At 42.7% G+C, this 24,289-nt stretch overlaps 1 protein-coding gene across 1 annotated transcript in view; it reads left to right on the plus strand.

Moving 5' to 3' along the window:
- Usp13 (ubiquitin specific peptidase 13) overlaps positions 1–24,289 on the plus strand; it is a 103,580-nt gene that overhangs the window by 59,716 nt on the left and 19,575 nt on the right. The window contains exons 11-17 of the mRNA XM_026382922.2: positions 8,424–8,549; positions 9,567–9,720; positions 12,484–12,658; positions 18,312–18,400; positions 21,221–21,343; positions 22,948–22,974; positions 23,533–23,676. Coding sequence (XP_026238707.1) covers positions 8,424–8,549; positions 9,567–9,720; positions 12,484–12,658; positions 18,312–18,400; positions 21,221–21,343; positions 22,948–22,974; positions 23,533–23,676 — 838 coding nt within the window. The remainder of the gene's footprint in view (positions 1–8,423; positions 8,550–9,566; positions 9,721–12,483; positions 12,659–18,311; positions 18,401–21,220; positions 21,344–22,947; positions 22,975–23,532; positions 23,677–24,289) is intronic.

Raw genomic sequence — 24,289 nt, forward strand, 5'->3', positions numbered from 1 at the left:
AATGAAAAAAGGGATTGGGGATGTAGGTCAGTGGCAGAGTGTTTGCCTACCAGACTTCATTTTCCAGTAGTGAAAAAAAAATTGTGATAGGAATAACCCGTGTCAGGGTTTCCCCATATAGATCATATGTATGGGCCATCCTTAATGATCTTCATAAATACAGCGGAGACAGAAGGAATAAACCTTATAACAATATAACATCACCCCCTCAGTGGCCCAGTCTTGGCCCTTACCGTGTCCTCCTTCTCCTGATCCTCAGCTTTGTTTGCTAGTGTTTCTCAAAATGCTGGTTGTTCAACACCACCACACAAGTTCTTCAACCTCTCCCCAGAGCTGAGGATTCAGAATTTCTAGGGAGGGCTTGCAGGTCTCATTTCTGGCAAGTGGTCACGTGGTTTTTATGCACACTCAAGTAGGAGAAGCTCCATTGGCCAATCATTTTTGATTGACAGAATGATTGAAAAATGGGCTTGATCTCCCAGTACTAGACCTGAGCTCCATGTGCCTGCACAGTGGTCTTCTCTGATGCACAACTCCAGGAGGTGCTATTCAGAGCCTGATCTTTTTGAATAGTGTCCTTGGAATTGTGCAGCACATGGCTGACAGAGTTGTATTCAGCACCCTTAGCTCCTGTTGCTGCAAGTGTCCTGAGTGGAAGTGCATGCCCCTTCTCTACCACCTGCTGTCCTTTTGGAGTACCCTGTCTTGACTTAGTGGGCAAGGTCCTTCAAGTCTGTTGTCTGATCTCTGTGCTTCCATCTTAAGTCAGTAGGCCTTAACTAATGCCTGTAGACCAAAAGCAAGAGAGTGAACACTCTCTTGTTCATATGAACTTAGCTGCTTGTGGAAACGGAGCAAACAAGGGAAGGAAGGCTCTCAGGGGAACACAGAGAGAGGCAGTGTTTGGGGATGAAAAGAAGGAAGTAAAGAGGGAAACAGACATTCTGGATGGCGAGCCCAGGAGATCAGAGTGGCACAGGGTGGGAAGAACTTCGGTTCTCAAATTGCCTTGTTACCCAGCACTGCATGATTCTGATCCTTTCCCACCAGAAGGAGTGAGACCCTCATCTGGGATGCAGTGGAGGAGATGGTTCTCATTTGACATTCCAAAATGTGAAAATGCAAAATCAACTTAGTGGTGTTTGTAAAATTTGGTTTGGTTACTATTATAATGTTCTTTTATGCTGGTTAAAAAAAAAAAGTGGTTCTTATATGAGTAAGGCACATGATTTATTCGTGCTAGAAATAATGACTGCTTAGCCCTGGTCTTTCTTTCCTCCGCACAGGGGTCAGTGGCCATCGTGCTGTTGATCTGTAGATTCCAGCTTGCAGCTCAGTTTGCATCGAGGCATGTGACCTAGCAGCACTTGGGCCATATGTGGTCTGAAGTGTGTTTTGCTTGACTCACACAGATTACCTGAATTCCTAGCTTTTCTGAACCACCCAGAACCCCTGCCAGTCCCAGACCTATAGTGGCAGCTGGAGTCCCACTCTGCCCTCCCTTCACATGAGACACACAGTGTCCAGCTGGCTCCAGTCCCTTTGTGGCTTGTGACCTGGCTGGTACTGTGGGTATTTGGGTTTGTGACCTTTGGTCTAGATGACTTACAAAATGCTTCCGAGTGTTGAGGCAACCATAATCTAGTGCGTGGTCTTGATGAAAGAATCCAAGTGTGATCTGGGTGCATCCCGCATCCTGGCAGTGGAGGGGAAGGCCCATCTCACAAGAGAGGAAATGAGCAGGTCTTTGGTCCCAGCACCAGTGAGGCTCCTCTAACATTTGAAGTAGAGCGTGAATTGACCTTTGTGGTCCTGCGGGTGACTGTTTTAAGCTGTTCCTCGAAGAGACAAATAATCCATAGCAGAACTCTCTACTTCCCTTGACAGGGGATGGAATTACTTTCTGAGACATCAAGATTGTCACTGGTAATTGGTTTCAAAGGGACCAGTTGTGAGAATCTTCCTTTTCTCAGGTATCGGGAGCTCTCTGGTCAAATGGTCCTGTCCCAGGCCTGTGGCAACTTAGAGATGAACCCGAAGTGTCTCACAAGAGGAAAGAAGATGCACTGAAGCAAAGAAGGGATAGATTATTAGAGGAATGTGTGGCAGAGGAGAGAGAGAGCATGAGAGAGGGATCAGAGCCTTTGGCAGAAATGCCTTTACACAGGACCACCAGCAACCATGGGAGTAATAGCTGGCATCACATTGAGGTGGCAAAGGGCCAGGCTCTTTCACTGATGCTGGAAGTGATGCAGAGGACTCTGGCCTGAAGTTAGCTTTTGAGTGGCAGACCTAGGAATCTCACCAAGCAATGTGTCTCCTGGGACCACTATACTCTCCTGTTTCCCTAAGTGGTACTTCAGGATTTGTTTTAGGTTCACAGTGTCTCAATGTGTGGATGGTAGTGGGTAGATGACAAGATGGGGCATTTTAAGTTTGCAAATTACCAGCCTAATAGTGTGGGTTGCTCATCGTCATCTCATAACTTGGGTCAATTCTAGAACACATCCTTCCTGATATTAAATTGGTCTGCTTTGAAACAAGGTGAAAGTTAATGTTTAATATGTGCTTGCTTAATAAATATTTTTGTCTATAAAAAAGACTTGCAATATTTGTAGTGGGCACTGACCAATTTGTTGAATTGATTTTTTTTTTTCCTTTTGGTGCTGGGGATTGAATCCAGAGTCTTGTGCACACTAAGCAGGCACTCTACCACTGAGCTATGCCCCTAGCCCTACTGAATTGACTTTTAAGATAAGATTGCATTTGTCATAGATAATACTTTAACATTAGAGAAGAGGAGTCTTTTTTTTTAACCCCCTAAGGGCAGGAAGATTGCTTGAGCCCGGGAGTTCAAGGTCAGCTTGGGCAACATGGTAAGACCTGTGTTAAAAAAATTATATGTATATATATTCTTCATCCTTATGCATATTAAGACAGTGCTTTCAAACATTTTAAAGTCAAATACTTTGTAACTTCTTTCTTCTTTTGAAGATAACATATTTTACATAATTGTGTATTTGGAATAAATTATTTCTTAAAAATTAATTATGTGAGTGTTCATCTAAGTGATCCTTGACACATAATCGCTGATTTCAACTTCTTATCAGCATGAGGTGACCAGTGTTCTACTTTTCGGTGATATAACTTAAGCTCTAAACGTAAGAACTTTGTTTTCACTGAACTCTGTTTTCCTAGTTTGGGCAAATATAACATTTCTAATTTACCTTTTGAAATATGAATAGTAGCTTGGGAGATTTGGGGTTTGGATAGGGGGTAGGAGCTAATGGTCTAAGGTTTAAGGTTTAAGATAAAAAGTTTAAATACACAAGAGTTCATACACTTGTGCTTTGGGGACAGGCTGAGATGTGTTTATCTCCCTTTTGTTGCTTGGTCTTATAAATTCTGTGCAAGCATTGCTCTAATGTGCTAAAAATCTCAATCTCAATCTCTCTGCTTGCTGATTAATTAAAGCATTAGGCTCAGGGGAGCGTGAGTGGCTAGCATCTGGCTGTCTGCCTGGTGCACGGTGTTAAACAGAAAGTCCTGTGTAAGCTTCTGGGAGACATTCTGAACACTGTAGTCTTCTCTCTAATTTTAGCTGATCGTTTTTGCAATTGCTGATGGAGAAAGTAAGTACAGTATCCTATTAATATGACAGGTTCCCTAGGCGGTTGCTATTTTGGAGACTATTTGGGCCTCCCTGTTATAGTGACTCAGAACTAGCCTTTGCTTCAGGTATCCCAAGAGCCAGCTCACCAGAGAGAGTGCATCCTCTCAGAAGGCAGATATGACTCATGGTCAGTTTGGGCCTCATTTTGTGTGTTAAGTCCATGGAGACACTCAGGGGATGTCACTGACGTACAGTCAAGTAGGAAACATGCTTTCTCTAGCTCAATTTCTTTATTTTTTATTTTTTAATTTTAGCTTTTAACGAACTATCCTATACAGAGCCTCAGCTTTCTTTTTTTTAAAGAAAAAATATTTAAATTTGCATATGTACATAAAAGTGGAGAGCACAATGAATTTCAGCAGCTTCACTAGCTCAGTGATCGCTGGACTGCCCATTTTGCCAATCTGGTTCCATCAATCTTCCTAAACTCTTCCCTTTCCCTCTTTCCCCTTCTTCTTTCCCTTCTCTTTCTTTCCTTTCTCTTTCCTGCAGTAATTTAATACATAATTCATAATCCTACTCTTTACCTGTTAATATTTAGAATGCATTTGTAACTATAATGCCTTGGTTGTTTTCATTTACCATAAATATTATTTAAAATGTTAAAGACATGCCAACAAAATTAACAATTCAATCTTTTTTAGTCTCATCTAATATCCAGTCCATTAGATGATTACTATTGTTTAATATGCAGATTTTTTCCTGCAGTGCTGAAGATATCTTTCCAAAGTTATCTTCCTCTTCTTTTTGTAAGCTCTTGTTTGTTGAAGGAACTGGATCATTTGCCCTCAATACCATGAAGTATTGCTCAACCTGTGTTTCTTAGAAACTGGTAGATAGATCTGGAGGCTTGATTAGATTCAGGCTCAACATTTTTTAGAGACTAACTTCCTCTTACCTAGATGTGAATTGAACATAGCCATAGTTGAATCTTCCCTTTGAAATCCAGGATACAGTGGGAGTGGGGCATGGGTGTAGAAAGATGGGGCCAGCTGATATTCAAGGCATGAAGCATGGAGTAGCTGAATTTAAGCTCAAATGCTCAAACCTAGCTGCCAACCCCAGGAGCTGGTCTGTATGTAGAAAGAGGTACATCTCTCTAGGTAAGACGCTTTTCAGATAACTTCCAGGTGATCACCTACTCTCAAGCAATCACTGGACTGTTGATCATGGATTAAGAAAGGTTAGTTGAGGCAGGGCTTGGTGGTGCACGCCTGTAATCCCAGCGGCACGGGAGGCTGAGACTGGAGGATCGTGAGTTCAAAGCCAGCCCCAGCAAAAGCGAGGACTAAGCAACTCAGTGAGGCCTTGTCTCTAAATAAAATACAAAATAGGGCTGGGAATGTGGCCCAGTAGTTGAGTGCCCCTGAGTTCAATCCCTAGTTCCCTCTCCCACCAAAAAAAAAAAAAAAAAAAAAGAAAAGTAAAGAAAAAGATCAAGGGAAAACAAAGAAAGAAGATAAGCACAGAAGGGAAGAGGTGGGAGGGGAATGAATGAAGCTGGGCCACATTCCAACCACAGGGCTGTTTCTGGTGGTTGTCACCAGGGTCTCTAATGAAACTTCTCCTCTCAGTTGTATCACCACTTAGTGGCACAGAGGTATAGCCAACAGAGGTATAGCCAGCTCTTCAGAATTTACTGACTTGTTGAATTTTCCAAAGCAACTGTTCTCTGTGGTCTGTGTTGGGGACTGGCGGCCACAGCACACTCAAATCACAGCTGGTAAGAAGTAACACCCTCAGTGGCAGGCAGTGAATGCCTGCTTGTGTGAGTACCTAAACAGAGAGTGCACAAATGGGAATCCCACATGATGTCTCCATACTGTTAAGAGTGGAGAAAGAATTGCTGGACTGGCCTGCAATGCTGGGTTTGAAGAAGACCTTTCCAGAATCCAAGATGTACTATCTTCTCTTCTTGGCAACTTGTTGGTTGGACTTAGTGATGACAGGGTGAACCAGAAAGAGCATTAGGACACTAGAGAGAGGGAATGGAGAGACTGGTCTCGCAATGCAACCCTGGACCAGTTGCTTATCCTTCTGTGCCTCAGCTTCTCCTTCTATCAAGTGGAGATAATATTCATCATTGTCTCTTGGGGTTGGATAAATTAAGCAAAATATGCATATACAATGTGAAGAACTGTGCCTGGTACCCAGTAATTTTTTTTTTTTATCCAAGCACCTGGAATAATGTCTGAGACTTTCTAGTACTTAGTAAATATCTGTTGGATGAATGTATAAATATTAGCCATTATGCCAAGAGAAGGTACCATCATTGCATGCCTGTGTCAGCTGATGGCTATGTAGGCACACACTAGCATTATGAGTGAAGAAAGGCACAACTTTACATGCTTTTGAGGGGATGTGTAACAGGTAGTAAAATTAACTGGGTCAGGAATAAATTGGTCTTTGTCTAGCACTGGAAGCACATTTGAAGCCATGTAAGCATGTAAGCTGATCATTTATGTTCTGGTTCCTGTTCCTCAGATGTCCAAACACTACCATTTTGGGGAATTCTCAAAGGGCTACTAGCACTGTTTTGGGTCCTCTGTAGTGTTTCTTAACATTGACAACAGGTGTGTGTGTGTGTGTGTGTGTGTGTGTGTGTGTGTGTATGTGTGACGTACATATATAAACTCCTAGAAGGCAGAACACCCAGTAATAGAACTCCCAGTAATGCCATGCAGAGAGTACGTGGTCAGTAATACTGGTTCACTAGGCCAGTGAGCCCTCAGCAAGATGGGAAAATTCACTGGACTTAAATGAGAAATAATTGCTTAGAATGGGTGCATTGCAGTGATGATATATGTAGCGCTGCCTTTGGCTGCAGGGAGATAAAGGAGTTGTCTCTTCACCTGTTGAATCTGACAGTCATTCTGCAAATCCATCAGGGACTCCAGATCATAGGAATTGGCCTTGGACGTCCATGAGAACTCAGATAGGCGTGAGACAGGGCCTGCCCCTGCTAGCACCCAGTCAGGCCACGGAGATGAGCCAGAAGCGGGCTGAAAGTCTTAATTGTGCTAGGAGCCAGTGATGGCCCAGATGGCAGGTTCTCTGGGTGTCTGTCAGAGCAGGGGAATGTGGTTTGGAAGGTAAGCAAGTGGAGGTTTTATCAAACGTGGGGCAAGTAGTAGCCATCGCATTTGCAGAGAGGGCAGGAACCACCTTTGGCTCCACTGCCAAGGTGAGGTGTATTTCACTGAGCTCCGGTTCATGCTCAGTGCTTCCTGACATGTGTCTAGTGGGTCCGTTTTTTTGTTGCTTCAAATAGCCTGACGCTGGAGTCGGAGCTGAATCTGGAGTCCACTCTGTTTCTACTTTGCTAGCTGCATTAAGATCACTCATCTGGCCCTTCTTTGCCAGTCTCTTGTTTCCCTTGGTGGGGATAAGCAGAGTACCTGCTTTCTGGGGTTATTGTGGTATTAATGAGGTCAACAGGTGTCACCATTGTCAGGTGGGTGAACTTGGGGCAACACCTGGGTCTATCAGGGGCCTGCCTCTGGCACCAAAGGCCATGTAGAATCTTCCCACCTCCTGAAGTGTAGGCGAGTTTCCTAGATTTCTAATACTGAAAAGTCCAGGTCATATCAAAGCCACTTGAATTCTTCTCCCTTTTACAGAGTCAGGAGTCTTAGGAAACAGTAGTACAGGAGGGTAGGTGTCACTGATTTGTATAGATATTTTAATTTTATTTTTTCCTTTTGTCCTTGGTCCACTTCTTTGCCTCCTTTTACTTCCTCTGTCCCCTTCAGAGTTGAGGGTCAAGTAGGATGGGGAGATGAGGGAGCCACCTCATCTAGGGTCTTTTCACCTAGATAGTGCTCTTTGGCCCCCTCTTGGCTGTCACATGTTTTGTGACATAGCTGACCTTTTTTTGTGGGGACACATTAGTGGTTCTTTTGAGATGCCCCTTCCAACATCTCACCTCCCCATCTCAGAGACCTTGCAAGGACATTTCCTGAGGTCCTTTCTTTTGACCTCTGTAACCCTCCATCCCAGGTCTCATCCTGAGCCTCCTTTTGCTGGGAGACAGCCCACCAGCATGTGCTGGGTCTTTTTGGGGGGTGCCTGGAGGCCTTATGAGCTACCCGCTTAGCCCCTGGGGAAGTTCATTATCTTTGTCCTGACATGCTTGCCTCAGCCTCCTGCTCTCCTCATGCTGCCCTCCTGGCAGCTGCAGCTGGCCTCTTCCTGCTTCTCCAGGTGAGGGGCAAGCCCCTCTAGCTCCCAGGAGCTCCCTGAGTGCTGATCCACAAACAGTGCAGGGTGGATCAGGACTTTGGGATACAGGGCCATGCAATGCCATTTTCCTTCCTTGCAAACACCCTGACCTTTGCTCGAGGTTCTTTTCTGTACCCAGGGAGCAGGGAGAGACACTGTGGAGCACTCCCCCTTTTTACCTTCCCTAATGTGTCAGCTCTGAAATGGTCTGTGACAGAGTGGTTTGGCCACCATGTAGCAGGTCCTATAAAGATGGGCCTCGTGTCTGTCTTTACAGGTGGAGTGTTTATCACCCACTGTCCTTAGTCTTGAGTCCACAGAAAGAGTCCCAGACTATGCTCCCATAAGGCTGCAGTGCCTGGCCGATGCTAAACACCCAGTGCATGTTAGCCTTCATCCTTATCTACCCTTTTTGGGCTTCTGTGATCTCATGTGAGAAATGAAGTTCACGGTCAGCTCTACTCTGCCTGCTCTTAGGGTTGTCAATGTGTGAGAAGGTTTTGTAAGTCGATTTTATCTTTCTGCTTAGCCTCAACAGAATGGGATCTCTCCACGCATGTTTAAGGCCTTTGTCAGCAAGAGCCACCCAGAGTTCTCCTCCAACAGGCAGCAGGATGCCCAGGAATTTTTCTTGCACTTGGTGCATCTCGTAGAGGTGAGTCTTCAAAAATGCTCAGAGAGCTGTAGAAGTGCGTGTGGGAGTCCGCCGTGGCGTGACCAGAACACCCCAACTCTCCTTACCTTGCAGCTCTCTGGGCCCAGGGCACTTGATGTGACCATTCCTCAAGCCCTGGGTTCCAGAGACTGGTGGATCTGCCAGTGTTTCTTTTAATCTGTGCATGTTATAGGAGTGTTTATCAATTATTTCATTGGCCCTTGTTTTTGGTCCCTAAACAGAGCCCCTGGAGAACCCCACGTGGTACTTGGTGTCCTCCTGCACAGCTCAGAGGTCACACTGCTCTCAGCAGAGTTGAGTCATATTAAATACTGTGGTTTTTAAAAGCTACTGAAAATCCTAAGGCCTTTGTCTCCCCTTAAAAAACAACCATCCCCCCCCCTTCTGATTACAAAATCCATCTATATGGTCACGTCATACATGCTTTAATTTTTCCAGGACAATTATTTCCTCCCTTTCTTTTTCATTTGGGTCCTACCCTCTTTTTCTTCTAATTCCATTCATGTATGTTGGTCCTTCGGCCATGATTTTTTTTTTTTTTGTACTTGGGGATTGAGCCCAGGGTGCTCTACTGCTGAGTTACCTCCCTATCTCTCTTCCACACTGATTCTTTGAAAAAAAAAACTTTTTGAGGCAGGATCTCAATAAGTTGCTGAGACTTGGTCTCAAATTTGCCATCCTCTGGCTTCAGCCTTCCAGGTTGCAGGGATTTACAGATGTTTGCCACTGTGCCCCGCAGGTCCTCCATGATTTTTAATGGCTGCATAATATCATTCACAGATGAACTAGAACTTATTTAATCAATTTCCCAGTTTTGGATGTCAGATAAATTCCAGTGTTTTGTTGTAAAGTACTTTGATGGACTGTCATGACCAGGGGAAATATTTAGTAAAAGCCAGGTCTTCATAGTAGGTTGACAGTCGATATTATGTTAATTTTTATTCATGGCTGTTAAACATTGCTAAATTTACTAATGTGATATAATCCAACCTTCAGAGGAACCGCATCGGCTCAGAAAACCCGAGTGATGTTTTTCGGTTTTTGGTGGAAGAGCGTATTCAGTGCTGTCAGACCCGGAAAGTCCGTTATACGGAGAGGGTGGATTACCTGATGCAGTTGCCCGTGGCCATGGAAGCAGCAACCAACAAGGGTAACTGTTCCAGAGCCGGAAACCAGCCCCGTGTGGCTTTGTGTGGAAAACCCTGCACCAGAGGCAGAAGCGGGGGACTCAGGAGCAGCCAGGGCTGAGACCTGACGGCATCTGGCTTGCACATCACCTGTCACCTTTTCCTTAATCCCTGTGGGACTTTGGAATGCATTGCAGGTTTTATGGAGGCATTCTGGGTGGAACCTACTTTAATGCCTATGAATTTGGCCAATTGGTTGGAGTCAGTGTGACTTTGGGGGAAATTATTTATAATGGTGGACGTAGAAGGTTCTTTGACACATCCCTCATAGGTTGTGCTGTGAGGTCTGAGGGAAACGATCAGGTCAGGACTGCCTTTTTTGGTGTAAAGAGGTAAGTGGAGGTCAATCTCTTGAAATAAGTCGGCTTTCGAATCTGGCACTGTTTATGGCACCTCTAGTGGGATGTTAATTGGGGCAGGGCACTTTGTAGGAGAAGGCCCATTAGAAGGGTCTAGAGACTTGGGAAGGGAGAACAAGCTAGAGATACCTTAGTCTTGACAGTTCTTGGAAGTTTCTTCTCCTTCCATCAGTCTGATCCAGTCCTTCCCAGGCAAAATAGGGGAATGGTATTAGAATTAATATCTCAGAGGAGAGAGAGGCAAAATGGCTATTGGACTGCTTATCTTTTAGAAGCTGGTCATTTTTGTGAAGGTCAACATTTCCGTGGGTGACCTCTTTTCCAGTGTGTGTGTGTGTGTGTGTGTTTGTGTGTATGAGAGAGAGAGAGAGAGAGAGAGAGAGAGAGAGAGAGTGTCAGCTTATTGTAGTTGGAAAGTGATGATCATAATGATTTTCAGATGAAATGATTTCCATCTTCTATAAGCTCATATAGCTTTTGACCAATTTTTAAGCTGTTATCCATCATGCAAGGTAGAGAAATAAGGGATGTATGGTTTGTTTCTTTTTAAGAACTGGGATTAATTGGTCTCTCTTGCCCATCTCAGGGCTGCTGACTTACATGTCCTGCTCAGTTCCATCAGTCTAAATAACAGAGAGATTCCCCAAAGATGAGTGGGTTTATTTGGGAGCAGCATTGCAAAGGGAATGTGCATGCTTTAGGAAACTCTGTAAGTATTCCAAGAGGTTGAGGAAAGGGGGAAGTTTTGAAGGGCAAAATGAGGAGAATAATGTGAGTTGTTTCTGTACATTAATCCTTGGTTCAGTGATCAGTAATAAGTGTGGCTTCTGTCGAAGAATGAACAGTTCTGGGCAGGTGTCCTTACAGAAGTATTTTCGGTGCAAGGTTATGGTGGACTTTGTGTGAGGTTGTGGTTCCGACAGTCTTTTGTGACAGTTCTTGTTATCAGACATATAAGGATGACATCCCTTCTTTCAAAACCTCCCTGCTTAGTGTACTTTTGTTGTTAGGGTTTGACAAAAGTGACTCCATTTTGATTTTAGCCACTTCCACAGTCCCATGGTCTCTAACTCACCATTTATAATTTAAAGGTAGTAACTATCTTTTTTTTTTTTCTCAAAAGGATATTTACAATTTAGTCCCTGGAAATTGGTCCCTAGAAACCCTTCATGTTCTTCTCACATATAAGTGCATCATCAAGTAATTGTGGACTAGGGAAATGAAATAGGAAATGAAATTGGAAAATACATGTGTGTATAAATGGGCTTAAAAACTGACCTGTCAGGAATGAATTTTTGTTATAAAAGAATTGACCAGAAAGGCCATTCAAAATACCTGTGAAGTTTTGTCTGCAGTTAGTTTCCAGGGACAGATCTGCTGACTCCTGGGAGGTTCCTTGTGCACTCACTTCTTTTTCCCTCAGAATTTGATCACTTAAGGAGGGATCATACAGAGAGGCTTCCAGGTGGACAGGTGGGCTGCTTTGACATCTGAGGCGCTGCAATCCTTGACAGGCAGGCGTCTTGGCAAGGTTGATTGTCACAGGAGGTGTGATGGCAGAAAACTGCAGTCCTCATTTTCATCCTCCTCCTTGGCCCCGCCACACCTTGGAACCTGTGACCAACCATAGTTGCTGATGGAACCAAATCAGAAAATGTTGTACCGTGGGGTCTGGTGATGGTGAGGAGCTGTAGTTCTCTTTATTTATTTATTTTTTAAAAACTCCTCCATTGGTCATTTTATTTTAGTTTATAAAGTTTATAAAGTTCACAGGAATATGTTCATGTTTTTGTGTTTGATCCTTTGCAAGATTTGACCACTGGACACAATTTAATATCCCTTTCTGGCCTCCTTTGTGAGTAGCAGGGGCATGCTAATCAGGGTTTTAAGTCTGACTTTGTCAGTGATTAACTGGCTTTGAACTTGGGCCTCAGTTTCTTTACAAGGGAGTGAGGGGCTTGGGAAGAGGCGAGACCTTGGATCTCTTTCAGCTTCAGAGTTCTCTGGGGTGAAGGTCTGTGTTTTGGAGGATGGCATTTGGGTAATTCCAGGATTGACCTCTAGGCAAATGAAATACCAGGTTCATGCACCATTATATCACATGCATGATCTGAACCAAGCACAGTCTCAAACAGGAAGAGAAAAAGGTGAATGACTGGTTGCAACCTATCAGTGCTACTCCAAAGACATTCCAGAGAGCATCAGCCTTATCTGGATCTGAGAAGGGCAATTATCTCTCTCTCTCAGACCCTGACCTAGCCCAAGAAGCCTTCAGGGAAGTTTGTTCAAAGAGGAGGTTTTTCTTTTCAAGAAGACCAGAGGGATTGCAAGGTCATTCTTCTTCTTCTTTTTTTTTTTCTCATTCAGATGAACTGATTGCCTATGAACTAACGAGAAGGGAAGCAGAAGCCAACAGAAGACCCCTTCCTGAGCTGGTGCGAGCCAAGATACCCTTCAGTGCCTGCCTTCAGGCCTTTTCTGAACCAGAAAATGTTGATGATTTCTGGAGCAGCGCCCTCCAAGCAAAGTCTGCGGGTGTGAAGTGAGTGTGTGTGGTCGTGGGGCGAGGAGGGAGGGGCCTTGAGAGGTGGGGACGGGGTAAGGGAGAGGAGGCAGGGTGTTCCAGGAGTCTGCACATGCTTGTTCCTGTGTGGTGGGATTGGATTATGAGTCATACAATCTGATGGTCAAGGATTGCACCTACCTGAGACCTGTCCTTTAAGGCAGGCTTATATTTTATATTATGCACTAAGAGGGAAAGGGAGTGCTGTTTCTTTTTTCTTTTTTTTTTTTTTAAGTGCAACATTTTGGTTTGTTCTTTGTTAGGAATTTGCCTTTCTTTTTAATTTTTTTTCTTTTCTGAATTTTTGTTGGTGTGATGAGCTTACAGTCAAGAAACATCCCTATCCCCATGTGACAAGAATGATGATTAATGAAGAAATTATAAAACTCTTTATGTCAGGCTTCAGTATTTCAACTCCACTGGGGTATCTTTTAGTTCTGTAATCAAGATTTGGCTTTGAACTTGGTTGACTGTGTTCCCATTTGAAGACTCGGAGTCTCAGGGCAACTCAAAGTGGGGATAAGGGCTTCTGAAGATTGTTCAAAGGAGCTGATCAGGACTTGGTCAGGAGATGTCCTCTGTTCATATTGTGAAGCTGGTTGTCAGATTCATGCAATTTTTTTTTTTTTCTGTACTTGGCACCTTAATTGATTTGACACAGTCGGTCCTTGCTAACATACTATTTGTTGCTGCACTTAATTTCAGAAAGAGTTATAGTCGTATGAAATGAGGGAGGGTCTGCAAGTTTGGCTCTGGGAGTTTTGCTTCTTTTAGATATTCTTTGGCCTTCTCTGAGGCTAAGTCTGAACTCTCAGTTGATGCAAACAAAGCTGAGTGAAGGTTGGAGAGTTTTTGCTGACTGTTTTTACCATACCTCAACGAGCAGTCAAGTCTGGAATCAGTTATACTCTGCAAAACCCATCTCTCAGGATTCTGCTTTATTTCAGATTAGAGATTTCACATATTAAAAATGGGAAAGGAAGACAAGTGATTTCAAAACAGAAAAAAACCGAAGCCATATTTTCCTAAAATTAAAAAGATCCATACTCAAATGAGTTCTACTAATAGTTCATTTAGTTGTTAGCTATCCATCTTGGGGTAAGTTTTCATCCCAGGATTCCCGGTTATGGTTTTTTTTTTTTTTTGTGTGTGTGTGTGTGTGTAGATATTTATGTTGTGTTGTGTTTGTGCATGCGTGTGTATTTGTGTGTCCTTGCTGATGACAGTGGGTAGCTGGCATTTGAGAGACACTGTAACTTGGAGACACCTTTGGGCAGTGAGAAACCCTCACAGCCCATTAGCGATGGAGAAGTTTTTCTTTAATCATTCACTATGAATTGAAGATTCTTCAAACATTTGTTCTTTTCTCTTTATGCTTTTGTTGTGATTTTGTATGGGGGGTAGAAAGGGATCATGGATCTGGGAGCCTGGAAAGCCCCAGGCCAGGTGTAAGCTGCAGAATGGAAGTGTTCTTCCTTTCCCTGGACCCTGGCCACTCCTCTCTGCTCTTCAGAACAGTGACCTGGTGCCTTAGAGTGCTGGGTACGATACGCTGTCCAGGCCTGCCGTTCCCCGCATGTGTCCTGCCAGGAAGGAGCCTTCTCAACACTTGGAAAAGACCCATCTTTAAAATGGGGCTGGAAGGCATTCGCTTTCCACAGATGGACGGATCCTCTGAGCCCTATGCTGGTGTTCAGGAGATCCGGATTCTTCTGTGTGCACTTCTCGGCTTATCTTGGGTTTTGGGCAAAGTCACTGCCCAGTGTTCTTCTCCCATCTGTAGTGGAGAAATGTCTCCATCAAATGCTACCAAAATATTCAGTTGTGGGCTGTGCTAACATCTAGAATCCTTGAGGAGTTTCTATAGTGCTTCAAAGTAGCTATTTCTCTGCAGACACACAATGCCCTGTTGAGTTTTTTTTTAAAATATATATACGTGAAATAATTAGTAGTAGGTGTATGATAATGGAAAAAATGGTTCTTGTTGGAAAGAAAAAAAATGTTAAAAGTAATAAAACAATGATCATTTATTGAACATTTATTGTCAGAGCATGAGTCAGACAGTTCCCATTGGTTATCGCATTTAGTCCTCTTCATAGTGTACGTTACTCTCCCATTTTACAGATGAGGAAATAAAAGAAGTAATTGGCCAGCAAAGGGTAGACTTGAGATTCATTCAGGTCTGACTGAGTTTAGAGATTAAGTTCTTAAATGCTGTACTATGTAAGGACCTCCTATTCCTTAACATGCGTATATGGATTTCCTTGTTCTTTAATATGCTTGATCATGTTTTAAATACTGTCTTTGGGAAAATCAGTTAGTGGACTCTAAACATTATTAGTTTTGTTTCTTTATTTCCATCAGGGAAGGCCGTGACTCAGCCTATACATTGTTAATTTGGGAACTTGAACGTTTCTTTCATTAGACCTAGAGCCTGAAAGGCCAGAAAGAGGCAAAAGGTGTCCTGAAGATCTTGGTGGACTTCATGGGTCACTGTGGTCCAGACATGATGGCCCTTCCCTTATGTGGTCCCAAATGGACCATGTCTGGGAAGAACATTTAGGGTATGAAATGTTCATTCACCCAGCAATTGTTATTGCTCCCCTGATACATTCTAGACAGCAAGAGGAGCAAGACCTGTCTCCTGCCCTCAAACAGCTCTCAGTAAAGGTTTGAGAGGGAGAGATTTCCACTCCCCCTTTATCAGTCATGCAGAGAAGAGCGTGGTGTAGGCTCTAGAGCACACCCTCTAGGTCAGCTGTGTGGCCCTTGAATCTCCAGTCTAGACTTTGGCCACTTGACCTCACCTCCCCAGGCCCTGGGTTCCTCATTTGTGAACTGGGATAATACCGGAACTTTCTTCCCAGAGTTAGGGTGAAGATTAAGCCAGCTAAGCCACTAGAAATGCTGTGCACAGTGCCCGGCACAGAGGGACTGCAGGATTCCAATGTTATTAATCTTCATCTTTCCTTTTTTGGGGTGCTTGAATTATATGAGTGGTTGATTAATTATCGTATTTTCTTTTTTTTTTTTTAAAGAGAGAGTGAGAGAGGAGAGAGAGAGAGAGAGAGAGAATTTTTAATATTTATTTTTAGTTCTCGGCGGACACAACATCTTTGTTGGTATGTGGTGCTGAGGATCGAACCCGGGCCGCACGCATGCCAGGCGAGCACGCTACCGCTTGAGCCACATCCCCAGCCCAAATTATCGTATTTTTCAATGTACTTATTAAAAGGGGTAGAATTTTTTTTTTGTGTGTTTTATTTGCCAAATTTTTAATAAAATAGACAATCATTTTAGGGAGAGGGGTAGCTTGTATTTTTTTTTAATAAAAAGTCTTCATAGTATTTTTGCCTTAATTGTAATTAGCGAACAATTGGCATATTTTAAATAATGTTGTCAGGGCCTACTCGTAAGGGTTTTATGTGTTTTAACTCATTTAATTCCCATAATGACTATTTGAAGTAAATTATATGTTCATTTAGACCAGTGGAATGATTTGTATACTGATAGCTTTTCTTAAAAATGCACGGCTTTCAAGAAAAATTTTAATTCCAGGAATTGATTTTTTCGGAACAAAAGAGTATGTAAAAGAGCATAATTTATGACATTGTTATATTTAACAAATTTTATGACCCTGAATAGGGATTAATGGATGTAGAACACTGTTACTTTTGAGATGAAATGAACAGGTTCATATTGAGCAGTTGCTATGTGTAGGGTCAACTAGAACCCCTATTGAGGCTGTAGAGACAAATAAAGAATGTTTAGGGTGAATCCAGTGAGGAGACATGTGTCCTGTCCTCTCACCCTCTTAGGTGATGCGTCAAATGACCCCCGCCATGCCCTCCCCAACCACACATTGCCCACCATCCACATAGATTTGGCAGCTAAAACTTTACCTAGATGCTGACCCAGAGCCATGGCAAGAGCCTCAGGACTCCTGCATCATATTTAAAATCATTGATTTAGTGATGACTTTTGGTGAAATTCACTGTTAGGTATTTTCCAGATTTTAACTTACTGTAAGAAGAGAAGGTCAGAAAAGTAACATCTTTGCATTAGTTGAAAATATAATTCCAGTGGAGTTTGTTGGATTTTGTTGAAATTGAGGACTTTGCTACATTTGAATAAGAGTGATGTTTATTCCTGCTTCTCAGAAGATTGAAAAACCTAATTAGAGATAATATCAATTTCTGGAGAGAGCCAGGATTTTCTTAGCATGACAAAGCTCCTGTTTTCTGGACGGCTCCCTTATGTTATTGCCTATAGCCGCCTACCATCCTTGTGATGGAGAATTTGGGAGACAGAGAGGCTTACATAACTTGTCTGGGGTAAAATAAAAGTCAGCAATACATTGATTCAGTGTCTTAGACCTCAAGGATTAACAAAATTCATGGCAATTTCTTAGGCATATATCATATTTTCTGTTGTGCCAAGTGGTTTTATACTATTTCATGAACATTACACAGCCAAGGAAGGTAGATTTTATTAATAAATCAATTTTTAAGGTGTATAAACAGAGCCTCAGGAGTGTCAATGATTTGTTGAGATTTGGAGTACATTGAGGGACATAGCCAAGACCCGAATCCACATCTTTCCACTCTTTTTGTAGTGTTCTCTGCCCTATGCTATTGCTTATCTTTTACACTAGAGGGCAGCATTGCATTTGCTTTGTGAATTATGAGCTGATGCATTCTAAATAGAAGGCCCCCGGGGGGTTCAGATTTGAAAAGTGGGGTCTTTGCGAGGGAGTTCTAGAATCTTTACTTGTAATATTTGTCTAGTACTCATTTTCTTTTTTACACACTCCTACCACACCCACATTGACTACAAAAAAAAAAAAAGAGTTATAAATGTGGAGTGAATGAGCTAATCCTGGGCTGTGAATTTGGTATACAAATTGAATAATCTGCATAAAACTGTCAAACCCAAGCCCAGGTATTTTGAGCTTTCTGAAAGTTTGAGAGAACACAAGATATTGCACACATTTATTAGTTTTAAATTTTAAGTCTCAGATTTAGATAGATTATATAATTGTCCCATAACATAGCTACCTTTAGGATCAATGGATTTAGGTGCAGTACTATTTAATGAGGCCCTGGAATTTCCAATAGTCCACCTCAACCAAAGTTCCAGTAAGCTGTCCATATGCCAATTCTGTGTGGTTAGGTAGTGATTCTCAGTGGGAATGGAGGGATAGGTGTTTCAGGATCACTCAGGGAGCTTTATAGCCACTCAGTGCTATAAAGCACACACGCCTCTGAACACCTACAAACACAGAAGCTATATTTCAGTAAGGAGGTTAGAAAAACAAATGCTTGAAAGTATGTTTCAGAAATATAAAGTGTTACAGCAAAGTGAAAATAATAATTTTGAAATGGGCTCAATCATTCTCAAGGGACAAGATTCTTCCACATTAAACATTTTCTTCTTGGGGAGAGGCCAGATGGAGTGAGCAGGAATGAGTGTGTGCACACTTTTATGACTGTGTTTGAGTGTGTGTGTGCTCCAGCCAATCACAGGAATTGTTAGGTGTGCTTTAGACACAGCTTATTTTGCTTCATGAATTGTATTCACTTTTTTTTTTTTTTACCTCATTTAATTGTTGTATTCCCCTTGTGTTTCTCAGAACATCCCGCTTTGCCTCATTCCCAGACTACTTGGTCGTGCAGATAAAGAAGTTCACTTTTGGTCTTGACTGGGTTCCCAAAAAATTTGGTATGTATCTTTTTGCATGCTTTTGCTTAAAATGTCAACTTTGCCATTTAAAACACATGGCCTATGACGGAGCCCATGTAATTGACTCCACAAATAGTTCCATCACGTTCTTTTTTGCAATATTCCTGCCTTTCCCTTTTGAATACAGGATAGGCACTAATGATTAAAATGACCACATACCAGTCCACTCCCCTCCAGTAATGGGTGTAGAAATGACCAGATTCTGAGAGTGAAAGCTGGGCTCTCCTGTCCTACTCCCGTGCATACAAATTACCTGGGATCTCAGGAAAATGTGGATGCTGATTCTGCAGGTCTGGGGTGGACTGAGATTGTCCTTCCTTCTAACAAGCTCCCAGGTGCTGCTGGCCCAAAGACCACACTTTGAGTAGCTTTAGTTGGAGATATGCCTTCTTCCTAGCATCCCTCCTCTGCCTCTGAGGCAGTTGGCTGTAGCTAGTGACATTTCCTTAAATCACACAAATCTCCTTAATAATCTAATAGAAATGGTTGCATTAAACAGTCAAAAATGGGACGTGATTCTGACTTCATTGGGCTTTATTCTTGCTAATTTTAAAGGCCCTTGACCATTGTTAGAGTTTAATTTTCAAGACAATGCTTAAAACCTTTTTCTTACAATCGGGATTGAATATGAAGGCTGTTAGGCTGCCCTCCGTGCTGTGGAAAAGATGTATAGTTTTACCCTGTGTTGTGTAGTTTCCCAAGCAGGTATTTACGACTGCCTGTCTTACAGTTTCTATGCAACTGTACACTTATGGAAACAAAAGAAAACAAAACAGGGCAAGTCTTATGGCTAACCAAGCACTTGCCAGAGGAGATAGGTAAAAAGAATGTAAAATCCACTGGAGAGATTCCCAGGACCCCTGGGCACTGTCAGATACGAGGCCATTGTTTGCCAAGGGAAGTCGTGTTGGAGAGGGCCACTGAAAACCAGGGGCTCTTGCTTTGGCTGCTGGGGTAGTTTTCTGGGTGGAGTGGGGCTGAGAGCAGATGCGGATCACCCAGCTTCTCTGCTGGACCCTGAGAGAGCCTTTAGTTACCTGAGAGAAGAAACTGATTTGTTCTAAAGGCTTTGGCCTACTTAGGAAACAGTTTTCTTATTTTTCCTTATCCTTGGAATTTCTATAAGGAACAAAAATTTGAATCAAACTTTATTGATTTTCTGAATTTCATGGAGTCCTAAAGCTAAACAGGTTATTTTGTTTTTTTTGGCACCGGGGATTGAACCCAGAGGCTCTTTACCACTGAGCCATATCCCCAGCCTTTTTTATCTTTTTATTTTGAGACATGGTCTCCTTGAGTTGCTTAGGGCCTCGATAAGTTGCTGAGGCTGATCTCAAACTTTTTTAAAAAAAATATTTATTTTTTTAAGTGTAGTTGGACACAACACAGTGCCTTTATTTTTATGTGGTGCTGAGGATCGAACCCAGGTCCCGAAATCCTAGCCCTGACCTCAAACTTTTAATCTTCTACCTCATTCTCCTGAGTTGCTGGGATTATAGGTGTGCACCATTGTGCCTGGCTAAACTGAATTTTTAATGAACCTGAATTTTCCTCATGAGGAAAAATTGTATCAATTTTGCTGGTCAATTTTTGCTTCCCCCTGAAATTAAAAAATAAATTTAAATAAAAACTTGACTTTGTTCTTTGAGTTGTTCTAAAGTAGGATATATATTCCCAGTATCATAAATGGTTTGGGGGACAAAATTTTTTCAGGTTCTGTTTGCTTGCCATAAGACATCCTGCCCCAGCATTTGAATTTGTTTTTCGTTATTATTTTATCTGAATATATGCAATGCTAAGTCTCCACATGCTATTATAAATTTTGTATATGAGTAAGTCAACATAATAACAACTGAACCAAAAAAGGGCTTCAAGAAAAATGTGTCCCTAGGACTCATGCACTTGAGATTTAATTAATTTCTTTAGAACTTCATTATTTATTACCTTAGAATGATCACAGTACCTATCATGATTTGGAAAAGCTGTCAACTAGGATTATAAACTCAAATGCCTATTAAGGACAGGGTGTAGTAAACTAAATGAAAGAAGTAGGCTGGGATAAGAAATACACAGCCATGATCTTTGTAAAGACATAGATTAGAAAATCATCTCTCTACCATAAGAATCCGAATAGTGTGAATATGATGCTTGGGGTTGTAGGGGTAATAGGGAAGAGTGGGGTCTGTGTCAGAGCGCCAGTGTCCAAGTAGAAGCTGAAGGTCAACTCCAGATGGTTGTTACTACATGAGAATATGCTATTTCAAAATAAGTTGGAAACCTGAAACTTTAAAGGAACTTTAAAGATTTAAAAATTGGAATATGTTGCCATCATCTAAAAAACATCAAATAGAATGTGTCTAAATTATGACTGATCTGTGAGCTGGCAGTCTGTGACCTCTGGCTCAGTGGATTTATTCTCCTTTCAGTGGGAAATCCTGCTGCCCTCTATACTTACCCGAGTTCTCCATTAACCTCTCATTAGTCTCGATGGATCTGCTGGTCTGGTGATCTGTCTGCTGACCGCTCCTTCAGCTCTGCCTAGACACATGCAGATAGATTCTGAAGTCCTGGTTTTATAATTAGGTGATTATGGGCTGGGGATGTGGCTCAAGCGGTAGCGCGCTCGCCTGGCATGCGTGCGGCCCGGGTTCGATCCTCAGCACCACATACCAACAAAGATGTTGTGTCCGCCGAGAACTAAAAAATAAATATTAAAGAAAAAAAAAACAAAAAAAAAATAATTAGGTGATTATGGAGTTTTGGACAGTCCTGTGAATATTATGCCTCTCATTTTTGCAGACGTTTCTATTGACATGCCAGACCTACTTGACATCAGCCACCTCCGAGCCAGGGGGTTACAGCCAGGAGAGGAGGAACTTCCGGACATCAGTCCCCCCATAGTCATTCCTGATGACTCAAAAGGTACCCGGCCTCCAGGAGCATGTGCTGCACCCGCCACCCTCCTCCACAGGACCATCACTTTCTTAGGGTGTCCCGTGGCTGCCTTCCTGTGATGTGGCCCACCATAGATAACACAGAATTGAGGCGTGGCTGCAACTTTAAACTAGAAATTCACCCCACAAGGGCACAGACCCATCATGAGTAGTTGAGGGGGAGAGTTTTTAGGTTGTATTGTCTCTGACTGTGGCTTTCTCCCTTCAACTCCACCTCTGCTTCCCCCAAATGGGAAAAGGAGTTGTTTCCTGCCTGTGGGGAAGAGATGTCTTTAGTGGCTCTTAGTCTAGGGGACTGTGTTATTCTTGCCAATGCCTCCAGACAACCAAAAGGGGCCATTCAACAGGGTGTGTTGGTTTAAAAAGTCTGGATCAGATTTCACCTCTCCAACTTGGTCACTGCTTCTTAGCAAGGGCATGTTTTGAGTTTCCTCTTACTCTGATCACTAAATTGGTCATCTCTCAGGATCTAGAACTTTATTATATTTTTTTGCAGTGCTGAGATGGAACCCAGGGCCTGACACATGTTAGGCAGGCGCTCTACCAGTGAGCTGCACCCAGCCTTCAGAATACATCATTTTTTTTTGGTACCAGAAAGTGAACCAAGGGCACTTAACCACTGAGCCACAGTCCCAGTCCCTTTTACTTTTTTTATTTTGAGAAAGGGTCTTGCTAAGTTGCTTAATGCCTTACTAAGTTGCTGAGGCTGGCTTTGAATTTGTGATCCTCCTGTTTCAGCCTCTTGAGCCACTGGGATCACAGGTGTGTGCCTCGGCACCTGGCTAGGTGAAAGTACAAGCAAAAAAATAGGTGCTTTACCTTCATGGGTTCAAAAACAGTGTCATAAAATTCTTGGTTTAATTATTAGCTTAGTTCTTTTGATTAAATCAGTTTCATTCTGGCTTTGCTTGCTCACCTGTTTGCCGTTTGTCTTCCTAATGAGTTCATTAGGTAAATTAGCTAATAATGATAGGGCCCTCTGGGCTCCTCTGCCAGGTTTCCCATCAGTTGAGTAGTGAAGGTTATTGCTGATGTTCAGTCCTGCAGAAGGGTGAGAGGAATGCCCAAGCAGTGAGATAGGATTCAAGGCAGGACTCTGTTAAATTGTTCTCTAATGCAAAGTCACGTGCTAAATTGTAGAGACAGGTGAGAAGGGAACTGCACAGGAGGCCCTCTGGGTCATGTGGACAGGTGGTTCCTGAGAGGGGGTAGGAAGGAGATGTATGAGCATCACAGAAGCACAGGCTGGTTAATGAGCATAGCTCTCATGCTTTCCAATCTAACAGAGTCCTTGGTTTGTAATTATACAGAGTTCTTCTTAAAAATACTGGGAGAAAAATTGAGTTCACGAAGATGCTAATCAGAACATTATGTCTTATCAGTTCTAAATGCCCCAAACCTGTTATTTTCCCTCATTACTGTAATCACTTTATGTTATGAAGACTGCAGTGGTCTGTGTGGAGCCCTTAGGGGTGAAGGGTTTAGGGAATGCCCTGGATTGATGGTTTTTCTTTTTCTAAAACTCTTGGTCAGGGCTTAGTCTCATTTTCTGCTCTCTCCCTTAATTTCCAGATCGGCTGATGAACCAATTGATAGACCGTATGTACCTTTTAAAATATTTCAGTAGTTATTTTTCTGTGACAGTTTAGCAGAGTGTCATTTTTCTGTGTGTGTGTGTGTGTGTGCGTGTGCATGTGTGTGTGCGTGCGTGTATGTGCGTGCGTGTGTGTGTGTGTGTGTGTGTGTGTGTGTGTGTTTAGCCTTTCCTGGGTGGGAACCATTCTTTGTGAGTCGAGGAAGCAGTAAATGTAAACCAATGCCGTGATGATTAGGTAGCCCCTCGAGGCTCAGGAACGTGACAGCCACTCAGCCCTGAGTTGGAACCTTGGCTTTGCCATTTTTGCCTGTGTGACTGGAATGATTTACTTACCATCTCTGAGCCTCTGTTTCCTCAAATGTGAATGGAGGTTAAGGATGCCATTTCCTCCCTTAAATAGTTGATGATTTAGATGGCTTAGGACAAAATGAGCCATTATTTAACACCAACAGAAGAGTGCTTTATTTGGGTAGCCTGTGGATAAGGGGGGAAGAGCAACTAAGATGAGAAGAAATGGAGAGTGACCGTTTCACATGAGAGTGTCCCACCCTGTTCTGCAGCCTCCGACATCGATGAGTCATCAGTGATGCAGCTGGCCGAGATGGGCTTCCCTCTGGAAGCGTGTCGGAAGGCTGTGTACTTCACGGGAAACATGGGAGCCGAGGTGGCCTTCAACTGGATCATTGTTCACATGGAAGAGCCGGGTAAGTGGTGGGACTGTGGAATGGCTTTGGAGTCTGATGCTTGGTAATGCTAAGCCTTGGTTCTTCTCTGTCCCCTTTGGATTTGTCCCCAGGAAAATAACATTTCAGCTCATGATCTGCTATAATAGTAGACAAAGTCACAATCTTTGTCTTTATTTCTCTTCTTTTAAATAACAGCTTTATTGAGGCATACTTTGTCCCTTTATTCATTTATTTTAATTTGCAGTAGCAAAATGATTGTTAGATAGATGTAGGCTATCCATCTCTCTCTCTCTCTTTTTTTTTAACTGGGGTTTGAACTCTGGGGTGTGTCACCACTGAGCCATGCAACTCGGTGAAACAGGGTCTCACTGAGTTGCATAGGGCCTTGATAAGTTGCTGAGGCTGGCTTTGAACTCCCAATCCTTCTGCCTTAGCTTCCCGAGCTGCTGGGATTATAAGCGTGTGTCACTGCGCCCAGCTGTGGGATATACTTCTAATGAAGAGTCGATGAAATTTCAAATGGAAACATCTGCCTAAAGGAACAGAGACCCTTTAGTTAGCCTTTCTTTTATCTACTCTATTAAGATATAATTCTCATGTCTATCCATTTAAAGTCTCCATTCTGAGGGTT

This window comes from Urocitellus parryii, chromosome 2 (genome assembly GCF_045843805.1).
Source record: "Urocitellus parryii isolate mUroPar1 chromosome 2, mUroPar1.hap1, whole genome shotgun sequence".
Lineage (NCBI taxonomy): Eukaryota > Metazoa > Chordata > Mammalia > Rodentia > Sciuridae > Urocitellus > Urocitellus parryii.